An 11,365-nucleotide genomic window follows, 5' to 3' on the forward strand; every position below is an offset into this window, starting at 1 on the left:
CCCTTCACAAGCTGCGCTCATGTGTCCGAGGTACACAGCATTGCTCCTCAGTGGTTCAAGTGCCTGCCGGCGGTGGCCTCCTGACCCTCGTAATGAGTGATTGATAATCAGATTCGAGTCTCGGCTGCCTGCCCTTTTTGGTGTGGCAACACCCAGATAAATAATTCACTGACCAGAGGAGAAGGCAGACCCGGGAGGATTCAAGTTGTGCTTTTCCTTCTCTCCCCAGGGCCGGAGAGGCTGAGCACTAACACACAGTAGCCTTGCGTCAGTGTCTGAAACATTAAAAATGACCAAAATCTCTTTGCTGTTATTTTTTTCTTCTTCCTAATATATATCAGTAGAAGTTGTTGTCGTTGCCTTATTTTTTTTTTTTTGTTTTTTTTTTCTACTCTAAATCATTTTGTTCCTTTCTGAAACAGGATTGTTACTGAAACACTAGTATATGCAAATGTTAAAATCCTTGGAGTAAATGAAATTTTACATTGTTTCCATTTTGATTTGATTTCCACGTCAAGATTCTTTACAACATTAAACAGTTGATTGAAATCTGTTAATGGTGTGTGTTATTTGGTGCGCTGTGTCATTAGCCTCGCTCAAAAGTGCTTCAAGCAGCAGAAGAGAAGCCGCGGAGCCTGAATTTGAAATTACACCGAGCTGCTGTGACTCTAACTTTGTTGGTTAAGCTGTAAGTACATGAATCCACAACATGAAAAAGTTTTTTCAATGTATGTTATCCAGTAAATCTTAATAGTTTTGCTCAAATGCTTAATTTCTCATTTCAGTTTGTCTGCATTACATTTCCACTGAATTCTGAAGTGAAACATCTCTGATTCCACCTGTTAGTACCGCTTTCTTAAAGCCGGTTCTTTTTGTCCTGAATGTTTCAAATACTCTCCTACTGTTGGAAGTTTCTTGGCCCGATTACTGTGTTGTAATACACACAAGAGACAGACTGTATAATCTAATTGTGGTTCGCCTCGCTCCAATCATCGCTGTGACCTTCTCCTCTTGTATCAAGGTTTGCCGGAACACACTTTGTGTGACAAACACAACTAAAACACAGCTTGCATTAAACAATTGACCCGGTTTTCCCTCTCTAGAGAGGACTGTTAAATGGGCTATACTAATAATATTCTGAAACATATGAATCCCAACAATATATATGCAGTAGATGAGCGAGAAGCTCAGCTGCTGATGGAATATATGCCCCATTTATGATGGAAAACATACACGAAGAGGGTCAATTAATCTTTCTGCAGTCAAATTAGAGGAAACTAAAATAAGAAAATAAAACTCTGGAGCCGGAGAAGCTCCGTGCCACTCATCATCCAAACTAACCCCTGTCATTTAAAGAGGGAAAAAAAAGAAACATCTTTACAACTTCTATGAGATGCAGTAAATTGTGCTTTTATGGGTAATGTGCCCATTAAAGAGTAAAAGCAATCTGAGACGTCAAGACAAATGACAGCTTTTGAGTGCCATCTGCAATCTCCAGCTTCACAAACTCAATTATTCATAATGCATTTATGAAGTCCGCTGAGACTGCGCTGTCATTCCTGTTCAAACTAACGGGGAAATGCAACATAAAGGGACACGCGCTCTGAGATGACAATGGCCCCACAGGCCGCTCCGGCGTGTTTATGCTGCCACCTGCTGGAGAACAACCGAAGCACACTGGAGTGCCGCACAAAACAAAACATTTTATTTCTGAAATTTAAAACAAATAAAGTGTCTCTGGTGGACAGAGAGGATCCTCCGTATCAATGTGATAGAACAGCAGTCAGAGTTTGAGCCGACTCAAACTGAATTTCACGTTGCGGGTCCGAGGGGCTGCGGGTTCACCAGGATCACGTTCTCCCCGCGGATGAACAGCTGGTTGACGTGGCGCGTGTGGACCTTCCCGTACGGCTTGGGGACCGTCACTCGATGGCGGCCCTTCTGCGTGGCTTTCTTTGGCCGAGAGGCTGAGCCCTGTTCGGACTCCGGCGTCCTGCCGTCGTCTCTCGCATCGGCAGACGAGCTTTTGAGAGAAGTCTGAGAATCTCTTCCCGCAGCGTCCACCGTCTTGCTTGATGCTTCACTTTCCTGGAGCTTTAGCTTCTCAAAGAGCTGTAAGAAGAGTTCAGACACAACAGCATGATCTTCTGAACAATGGAGTGACCTCTCTACAATTAGTTTTAGTATAATCCACAGGAGCTTTTCATGATTTGCAGTTAGAAAAATAATCCTCCTTCCTCATCTCTCTTTATGCAGCTCCTCAGTTGACTCTGGGTCTGAACATGAGATCCTCTGCTAGCTGACTGATGAAATGGACACACTAACAGAGGCACAAAACAAAATTGTTTTCATGACTATCTAACATCAGGCATGTGCACCGAATTGATGGACATCACATTTATAACCTCTGACAATATCTGCACTGTTTATGATTAAATCTGTTTTGAATGAGCTTGAAAAGACGAATCCTGTCGGCTCACCCTTCAGAAGAGAGCCTGCTGTTATTGTGGTGACACATTTTGTCCACTGGCTCCTCACAACTTTTATGTGTTGACTTTATTGTCAGATATTTTCTGTTATTGAAATCTTTTCTGGACTTCCTGCTCATCTTTTCTTACCTACAGTTTTGACTATGATTATCTCCCATATTGTGTTTTAAACTTCTCCACATTCCACTACGACTAAACAATGAATCTGTGATGTCTTTTCTTTTTTAACACAGTGTGCTGTATTGTGTCTTTTCCACTACATTTCTACTCTAATTTCCTTGAAAGTTTTGTCCCAAAAGGACTGATGAAGTTCTGTCTAATCCAATCTAATCTTCATTTTTCAGCAGTTACTAGCAGTTAGTTCACAGTTACTACTGTTCTAGAGATGATTGATATAACCAGTTATCTTCCGGGGTTCAATCCTTCGTCTCGCCTCGTCCAGATGTCCAAAGTGTTCCTGGGCAAGATACTAAACCTCAAACTGCTCCCAGTGGAGGTCGAGCACCTTGCATGGCAGCTGTCTGTATCAGCAATGTGTGTGTGTGTGTGTGTGTGTGTGTGTGTGTGTGTGTGTTAGTGAATGTAACTAACAGTGTAAGCGATTTGAAGTGAAGATCTGCTGGATGAATGAAGCCCATATATATCAAAAGCATTTAACTGGGGTGACACAAGGCGCTTAATATGAAGCAGTTGCAGAAACAACGTGTTTTTGAAATGAGTGCTGAGTACTTTGTCAAAACGTGTCAAAAAAGCAAATAGAGGAGACGAAACATGCATTCAGTCTTCAGCAGCAGCTTTTAACATGATATACTGGAGATTTTCCTCTTCTAATAGCACTTCTAAAAGTGAGTTTCTTCCCACTCGCACATACCCGAGTAACTGTGAGGGCTTTCTCGTGGTAGAATTCCTCTCCAAACACAGGCTCTTTGTAGGTTTCATCCACGTCTACCATTGCCTGCCATGAGGAGATATTAAAATGTGAGATTCATGATTTCCAGGTGCTGGATTAGCACAGATTCAACATGAAGCAAGAGGCACATAAAAAAATCTGTAGTCACTCACCATGTTCCAGAACTTGTCGAAGGCCACCACGAAGCCGGAGCACACTCCTCTCAGACCTTTGAAGGTCCTGATGTGAACCCTGACTCTGATCCTCTCCTGAACGAAGCGGTACAGCTCCCCCAAAGGACTGCCTGCACATACTGGAGACAGTGGACAAGCAGGTTATGAAGCTGCCTCAACAACTGGCAGGTCGAACAAGGACTGGCGAGGAGCTCAGACAACATCTGCAAGAAATACAAGGACAAGACAGAGATTATCCAAGTCCAGTGTGAGAACCCATAATTCTTATGTCCCAAGACTTTTCAGATGTCAGTGGTAGTTGTTTGTGTGTTCTTGTTTGTTTGCACAGATTTACGACTAGCTATTTTGTGGGTGTAATTGTTTGTCTGTTATAATTTACACGTTTGTCACGTGGTGACTGTCATCTGTGTGTGCCTGCAGAGCCATGTGAGCGTCTGTCTATTCATCCACCTCAGGCTGACCTGAACCCTCCAGCCCTCCCCAGATGCTGCGGGTGGTCGGTGCGGGTGGAGGACCTACGGGTCATCCTCGTCAGGACGTTCTTCTGGGGTCTCTGCCTCCTCCTCCTCCTCGGCGCCGTGCCGCTGCCCTCTCCCTCTCCCTCCTCCGGCTGCCCCGCCGGGTTGTTCACCATCAGCCTCTTCAGCCTCTCGATGCGCTCCGGGTCCACCACCCCTTTCATCGCCTTCCTCTGCCTCTTCTCCACGTTCTCCGGTTTGGCCCGGCCCCGGCCGCCCTTCAGGAAGCTCTCGTACGCCGCCACGTTGTTGAAGCTCTTGATGTCGGGGAAAGGCAGCGGCACGGCCGGGGAGTACAGGGCCAGGAGCGGGTCAAAGTTCTCCGAGCACACGTTTGTTTTTCCCGCCTCGTCATCCTCATCTTTGCTCGCAGCCCTTGCTTTGTGCCCCGGGGCAGTCGGTGTGCTCGAACTGGGAGCAGGCGCCCCATCTTTACTGTCCGGTTTTGCACTTTGTCTTTCCCTCTCCTCCATGTTCAAAACAAGGGCACAAGGGATCATGGGTAAATAAATCACCGGTGTTTCCGATTGACTGGTTCCCCTGTTAACCGGTGACCGACAGTCTGACACATGTCACATGTCTGTCAAACAAATATAAAGACTCAATCTTAATACTAAGATATTTCAAAACTTTTTAGGGAATGCGGTTAAATGGCCTTCGTCGGGACAGCTATGGATTCATGCCATTTTTTAAACATCTGTCTTACTCGTCTTACTAGTAGTAACAAATGACGCTAAAGGAAGTTGTCCACCGCTAACTGGGAAACCACTCAATCCGAAACACCGGTCCTGGTATGGTTTTTACCAACAACCAAAAAAAGGATGTGATTTTAGGCACAAATATATATATATCTATACCTCTTTGAAAAGTTGTGTCATAATCCCCACAACTACGGTAATTTGAGTTAAACGAAACGCCTCCAAACTTAAAGAACATAAAGAACATATTTGGACTACCAGTCCCATAACCCCTTGGTCCACATAGTAAACGTTCCCTCACTTTATCTTCTCGCCACACGGTGGCGTTAAAACATTATTTACTGTTTACTGTTAAATTACCATGACTTCAATTGATTATTTTTAGAGATAAAATAATCAACCCCAAGATTAATTAAAAGCTTTAATTTATTTTGGAAAAAAAAACACAAAGTGATTGTATAGCTTGCAATTTATTATTTTTATTTTTTTCAGGTTTGTGCAGCGGAACTTCTGTACGGGATGTTTGAGTTCGTCTACGGCAGAATTCACTGACGGACTGTATACAAACCCATGTGAGTATTTGTACGGAGGGCAAACGCTGATACCAATCTGTAACCTATTTCATGTGTCTTACAACACGGAGTTATGGCTTTAGTGTAGGTAGAGGTTTTCTGTCGTGAAATTGAGCGGGTTTATAACAGGCTTATGAGCCGGTTATTGTAGAGAACTGACAGCCTGCGTGTCATCCCTGTGTTAAATGGTAACAATGGGCTAACACTAATTCCTTTTATATATGTATTTCAATGTTAAAGCAATTTTGGCTGGAAATATTCCGTTTTATATTTGTCTTTTGTTTCTAGGAGCGACTTCATGCTGATCACTCAGTCGTGTAGATTCGGGGGACGTGTCAGCTCCTGTATCCTCCCGTCCTTGTTCCGTCTTTTCTCCAGTAGTTCCAGCAGCATGGCAAAGAGTAAGTTCGAGTATGTCCGCAACTTTGAGACGGATGACACTTGTCTACGGAACTGCTACATTGTGGTGAGACTGGATGGTCGCAACTTCCACAAGTGAGTTAAATATTCTTTCTGCTGTGTTGCATATCGGACGTATCCAGTCGTGTACAATCCTGGTTTTGGACTGATTCTGTCCTGCACGTGAAGATGTCTGTCTGTTGCAACACATCTGATTGCACTGAGGGTTCCACTTTCCTGAAGTAGTTACTGATGACATAAACTGCGCGAACAGTGGATCCGTAATTAGTGTTAGACATGGGAAATCTATGTAACATTATTGTGGCCATTGCATTCTAGTTGCTATTGGCAAAAGGTTCAGTGCCATCAAGGGATTACCAATCTATTATTTGTGCAGGGAAATCAGTAGATCGCTCCAGTCACCCATCAGTGTTTTACATTTTACAATAGTGTTGTGAAAGATTTCTAAACGTGTGTTTCAGGTTTGCTGAACAACACAAGTTCACAAAGCCTAATGATGACAGGGCTTTAGGACTGATGAAGAGGAGTGCACGCTCCGTCATGGAAGAGCTTGAAGATATAACGATTGCATATGGACAGAGTGACGAGTTCAGCTTTGTTTTCAAGAGGAGTTCCACTTGGTTTAAAAGAAGGGCCAGGTACCTTTTCTTAAACCTCAAGTCATTGTCATCCTTACATAGGATTTTAATTCTTTTTTTTTTTTTTGTCTTTATTTGACTTTACATCCTTGTCTCCTTCCTCCTCGGCAGCAAGCTGATGACCCATGTTGCCTCCCAGTTCTCTTCCTCCTACGTGTTTTACTGGAAGGAGTTTTTTGGCGAGCAGCCCCTCCTTTACCCTCCAGGCTTTGATGGACGTGTGGTTTTATATCCAAGCAATCATAACCTTAAAGACTACCTCAGCTGGAGGCAGGCTGACTGTATGTACAATCTTTTATTTAATTCATCAATCAACATTTCCTTTGAGATTTAAAACGCTATGAACAACTCTGTGTGTGTCTTTGTGTCCCTCAGGTCACATTAATAACCTGTATAACACAGTGTTCTGGACATTAGTACAGAGAGGAGGCCTGACCACCGCACAGGCAGAGGATCGTCTGAAGGTGAGAGAAAACACACCGCAAAAAGTGAATGTAATTTAATTATGGAACGTATTAGATGTGTTGTTCCTGCTACAATAAATGGGAGAAGACACTAGTTACTTTGAACTATTAGTAAATAAACATCTTCATATTTAGGGGTGATGTAGGTGAAATCTGTATTTGCCATTAAACAATAGTATGATTTGTTTGGTGTTCAGTATGTACTTCGTTGCCATTATCAACTCAGTTTTCAAATTAAACAGCACATCTGTATTATCTACATCTACTTTAAGATGGTCTCCAGTCATCCTGACCACTCAGAGTGAAGCAGGTACAGCAGATGAGTGGATATTGAGTCGATCTAGCAACCAAACCATCAATCCATTGAATCACGCACTGTAGACACACAGTAAATGATTACACCCATATAAACTTGTTTATGAATTGATTCATTCACGTAAATAGTTTTTCACTTGTGTCCATTGTTGAAGACATACTGGAAGTTACTTTATAGTGTATTTATTTGTTGCGACTTTCATGCTACGCCGTATATTTCAAAGTGGCAGAATGAGCAATATCAGCTCATATCAGTAGCGTTTATTGGTTGAATGCCAAACTTACAAATGTTTTTCACATTATCTGGTACTATTGTTGCTTGTTGAAATTCATAGATATTACAAAGCATAACTCTCCTGCTAATTTAAGATGCTTTGAATGTGACATATCCAGCAAGTGTATAATGTATGTGACCGTCTCAGTGGCTCATTTTATCAGTTTTAGTTGTTGACAGAACAAGGACACAAAATAATGCTTATTTTAAACCAGTAAGGTATTGTTTAACTGACACATATTTCTTTTATGTTATGATTTATTGTCATGAGTAAAACTAAAAAAGTCTTACTGGGATATGAAACAAACAACAAAAAGAAACTTACGTTTATTTGAAATAATTTACATTAACAGTGTTAATAGTGATTTTTAAGGTCTTTATCACAGTAAAGTGAAATTATAGAGTAAATTAGCTTCAGAAATATGTCCATTGCCCTAAATAATAATCTGAAAAGATGCTCAGTGTGATTAGAAGGTGGTGTCGTTGTAACACAGATTGACCAGCAGAGCTCGCTGCTGCTCTTTTTCCCACAGTGCATCACTCAGCTCAGGCAGTGCTCTGACCCTGGAGTCAAACTCTGTGTAATTTAAAGTGCCATAAAGCCAACAGTGGCCACATCTTACAGTCGTCTCACTTTAGCACTGATGGATTATTCCACTGACATCCGATAAGCAGCTCAAGACAAACGTGTTGAGAAGGTTTGAATCTGTTAAGTGTTGAGTTTGATTCATTTCCACAACTTACATGCACACAGAATATTTTGTCTAATTCTTTTTTATTTGCTGCTGTTTTTATTCACCTTTACCACAAAAGTCCAGCAATTCTTGGACTGTAATACTTTTAAAACTATTTGAAGAACTCACTGTGTGTTCTGATGTGAACCTGGTGGCATTTTCTCATTACTTTTAATGTTTCATCAGAGAGAAAAAAAAAAGCCGGTGTGTTTGTTCCCTCCTGATTTCGGCAGCCTCTCTGTGAATTATTTATCGACGTGTATTAAAAATACTCTGCGGCACATCAGGCCCGCCACTATTTGTGGCAGCTGACGGAGAGATGCAGCTGCTCTCTGAAGTCCCTCCAGTCTCCGGTGGACTGCGGAGGAAGCGGCTCGCTGGTTGTGGACGTGTTAAATCTGTCTTGATGTACAGACGACATGAATCACTCAGACGGTGATAAGCCGTCGAGCTTCTTCAGTCCTTTATTAAACACCCAGAGACGATTTTACTGATTCTGTTGTGTTGTTCTTGATGATGATGACTTTCCTTGAGAACAATAGCAGTGGGTGGAGTCCTCAGGTCTTGTCTTTATAATAATATTGTCGGCAGAATGAAGGAAGAACAACCTTTTTGTGAACTTGTACCCAGGATATACGGTGAAGAATTATTCCATTCTGTGCTTTTTATCTATATTTTTGTCCATCAGTCCATCTTCTGTGTCATTAATTAGCATGTTTTTTCACTGCCATGAAGATTCCCACACACACCCAGTGAGAACATGGAAACTCCACACAGAACTGGGATGCTCGACGGACATGTGCGCCACACTATCTGTGCACGTCTCAACTCTGTTTCCTCTTCTTCAGGGAACATTGGCAGCAGATAAAAACGAGATCCTGTTCTCAGAGTTTGACATCAACTACAACAATGAATCTGCCCTCCACAGGAAGGGCACCACGCTCATCTGGGAGAAGGTGAGCTGCCCAGAAGCAGATCAATCATCACTTTCATTACATTTTGAACAGCCCTGCTCCGTTTGAGATTTTCTTCTCACGTCCCCCTCGACTTCAATGTGTGTTTAATTTGTTTTCCTCCATAAATCTATATTCTGTCCAAAAATGCCACATTAGTATTTTTCAATATGGAATAGATTATCATTCAAGATTTGACGCTGCCGTCGGTGGAGAAATTCTCTCAATGCATTCACTTCATTCACTAACCGATTCCCACGTCTTCACCGCAGCGAGACGAGACTGTCGTCAAACGCGTGAAGCTGCCAAACGAGGAGGAGAAGGACGTCCCCGTCACCCGCAGCAGGAGGCGAGTGGAGGCGTACCACTGCGACATCATCGGGGAGCAGTTCTGGGAGGAACACCCGGACGTCCTGGAGGAGGACGGCTGCTGACGGCGCCTCTCTCGCTCCTGTTCATGGAGAACAGCTCTGAACTCCTCTGACTGAGCAAGTCTCAAACATTTTACCCATGAAGCTCCATGTCCTTGAAAGGCTTTCTGACACTGAAGCCTTCTGATGAGTGACTTTGTACGAATACTTTCCCACAGCCGGAACATTTTCCTCCTCTTGTGTATTCCGCTCCTGTAATCTTCCCACCATGGAGGAACTTTTCTGCTTGATGTGTAAAATGTCTGTCATGTTGAAAGAAAAGATTTTAGGCTCTCTTAATGAAGGTGTGGCGTGCAAAGCTATTTTCCAATTCGATATCATGAATGACATTTCGAATACTACCAACGCTTGCTCTTTCATCGTGGTTTTTTTTTTTTCTTTCTTGGCTCGCCGCATCTGGATCACACTCCCTTCTAGAGTTCACAGGGTTTGAATTTTAATATTTCAGGAAGTGTCTTTGCCAAGTATTCAATATCACTTACAGTGTGTAGGAAGAAAGAGTTGATCTCATGCAGCTAGTAAAGCAGAAACCAATATCTGCAGCGGGAGCGAGCGGCCTTGTCCCGTCGCCAGGGCTCCATTTGGAGATGTGAATGGATTTGTGGGCCTGCACTGTCATCAGCGCTAAGAATATCTCACACACCCCGAATACACTCTATCCTCCTGACATGTGCTCCGTGGCATATTTATCATCGCACTTGGAAATGACCGGCCCAGTATGAATGGCCTCTGGGAGCTCCAAGTGGTCGAAGCCCGCCGTATTTTGTTACTTTAGCGGGCTGGGTTACCGCGGGCGGTTTGTGTAGAGGTATTTTTGGTTTCCTGACCTTGTTTAAAACATGCGAGCAATCTACTGTACTTTATGTAACCCGTTCAAACTGGACAACAATCACTTTCTGTGAACAAGCTGATGTAAAATAGTCCAATAGTAACTATATAGAGCGTGAGGAGCTGCGTTCTCGGTGAAGACGCCGGTGGGCTTTGAGCTCTTTGATGACTTGGCTCGCCGCCAGACTCGACGCATACTGTGACCTAACATATGGCCTTATTGTGGAGATGATAACCAACAAACCCGGACGTGTTGAGGCGAGTGGTGCGGCTATTTAAAGCAGGTCTATGTTTACATGCTGAAGCCAAACACAAGCCCACACAGTTCATCAGGAAACAGAGAGAGTGGAAGCTGTGCTTCACTGGGTCACTTTGAACATTTGACTGGAACGTAAACTTTATTTACATGCTCCGATTTCACTCCCACCTTGGAATTGGCTGAAATTTTGAGAGCAGACTTATCTTTCATCAATAAAATGAACCCCTGGGGTCAGAGGCTGACCGATGTGGGTTTCCTCTCACGGTCCAAAAACAGGCATGTTAATTGGTGACCCTGATTTGCCCCTCGGTGTGACTGTGAGTGTGTGATGGCCTGGTGACCTGTCCAGGGTCGACCCTGCTCTCGCCCACAGTGAACTGGGATTGTCTTCAGCGTCCCGCGACCCGACCAGGATTAAGCTGTATGGAAGATGGATGGATGGAGAAAACATCTGTTTCTCTCCTGCTTCTGTGACCTCAGTCTGGAAGAAGCACATATAGAAGACGACTGAAGGTTTAAGCAGGTAAAAGATGAAAAAAAAGCAATAAATGTCTTTATATTTTTTTATACTGATTGTCAACATGTGACATAATTGAGCTTAAAAAACAACATCAAATCTACGAAATTATTTAAAATTTTAAAATTTGGTACAAGAAAGCTGACAGTTTGGATAACTTATGCTGGAAAAA

General features: G+C 43.0%; 2 protein-coding genes across 4 annotated transcripts; one reads left to right on the forward strand and one right to left on the reverse strand.

The window, feature by feature from the left end:
- Positions 1–1,278: 1,278 nt before the first annotated feature.
- On the reverse strand, positions 1,279–4,563 carry lsm11 (LSM11, U7 small nuclear RNA associated). Its single transcript, XM_030109855.1, has 4 exons — positions 4,092–4,563; positions 3,552–3,691; positions 3,361–3,444; positions 1,279–2,112 (listed from the first exon to the last, which is right to left on the reverse strand). Exons 1-4 carry the CDS (start codon positions 4,561–4,563, stop codon positions 1,813–1,815), a joined length of 996 nt encoding a protein of 331 aa, XP_029965715.1. The 3' UTR covers positions 1,279–1,812.
- Positions 4,564–5,345: 782 nt separating this feature from the next.
- thg1l (tRNA-histidine guanylyltransferase 1-like) lies at positions 5,346–9,911 on the forward strand. 3 transcript variants are annotated; one of them, XM_030100881.1, is made up of 7 exons: positions 5,346–5,360; positions 5,649–5,855; positions 6,242–6,418; positions 6,530–6,699; positions 6,794–6,882; positions 9,054–9,161; positions 9,431–9,911. In XM_030100881.1, coding segments are annotated over exons 1-7 (915 nt in total). In that variant the 5' UTR covers positions 5,346–5,358; the 3' UTR covers positions 9,593–9,911. The 3 variants fall into 3 exon arrangements, with proteins under 3 accessions (XP_029956741.1, XP_029956746.1, XP_029956756.1); XM_030100886.1 differs by lacking the exon at positions 5,346–5,360 and adding an exon at positions 5,379–5,548; XM_030100896.1 differs by lacking the exons at positions 5,346–5,360; positions 5,649–5,855 and having other exon boundaries at positions 6,352–6,418; positions 6,625–6,699.
- Positions 9,912–11,365: the final 1,454 nt, after the last annotated feature.

Source organism: Salarias fasciatus, chromosome 2, assembly GCF_902148845.1.
Source record: "Salarias fasciatus chromosome 2, fSalaFa1.1, whole genome shotgun sequence".
Lineage (NCBI taxonomy): Eukaryota > Metazoa > Chordata > Actinopteri > Blenniiformes > Blenniidae > Salarias > Salarias fasciatus.

Excerpts from the sequence above, each read along its gene's own strand:
- lsm11 (XM_030109855.1), bottom strand. The coding sequence starts at position 4,563 with ATGGAGGAGAGGGAAAGACAAAGTGCAAAACCGGACAGTAAAGATGGG. Across the intron at positions 3,445-3,551 it reads TCGACAAGTTCTGGAACATG|GCAATGGTAGACGTGGATGA; the intron begins GTGAGTGACTAC and ends TCCTCATGGCAG. Across the intron at positions 2,113-3,360 it reads AAGCCCTCACAGTTACTCGG|CTCTTTGAGAAGCTAAAGCT; the intron begins GTATGTGCGAGT and ends CTCTTCTTACAG.
- thg1l (XM_030100881.1), top strand. Across the intron at positions 5,856-6,241 it reads GATGGTCGCAACTTCCACAA|GTTTGCTGAACAACACAAGT; the intron begins GTGAGTTAAATA and ends CGTGTGTTTCAG. Across the intron at positions 6,700-6,793 it reads CAGCTGGAGGCAGGCTGACT|GTCACATTAATAACCTGTAT; the intron begins GTATGTACAATC and ends TGTGTCCCTCAG.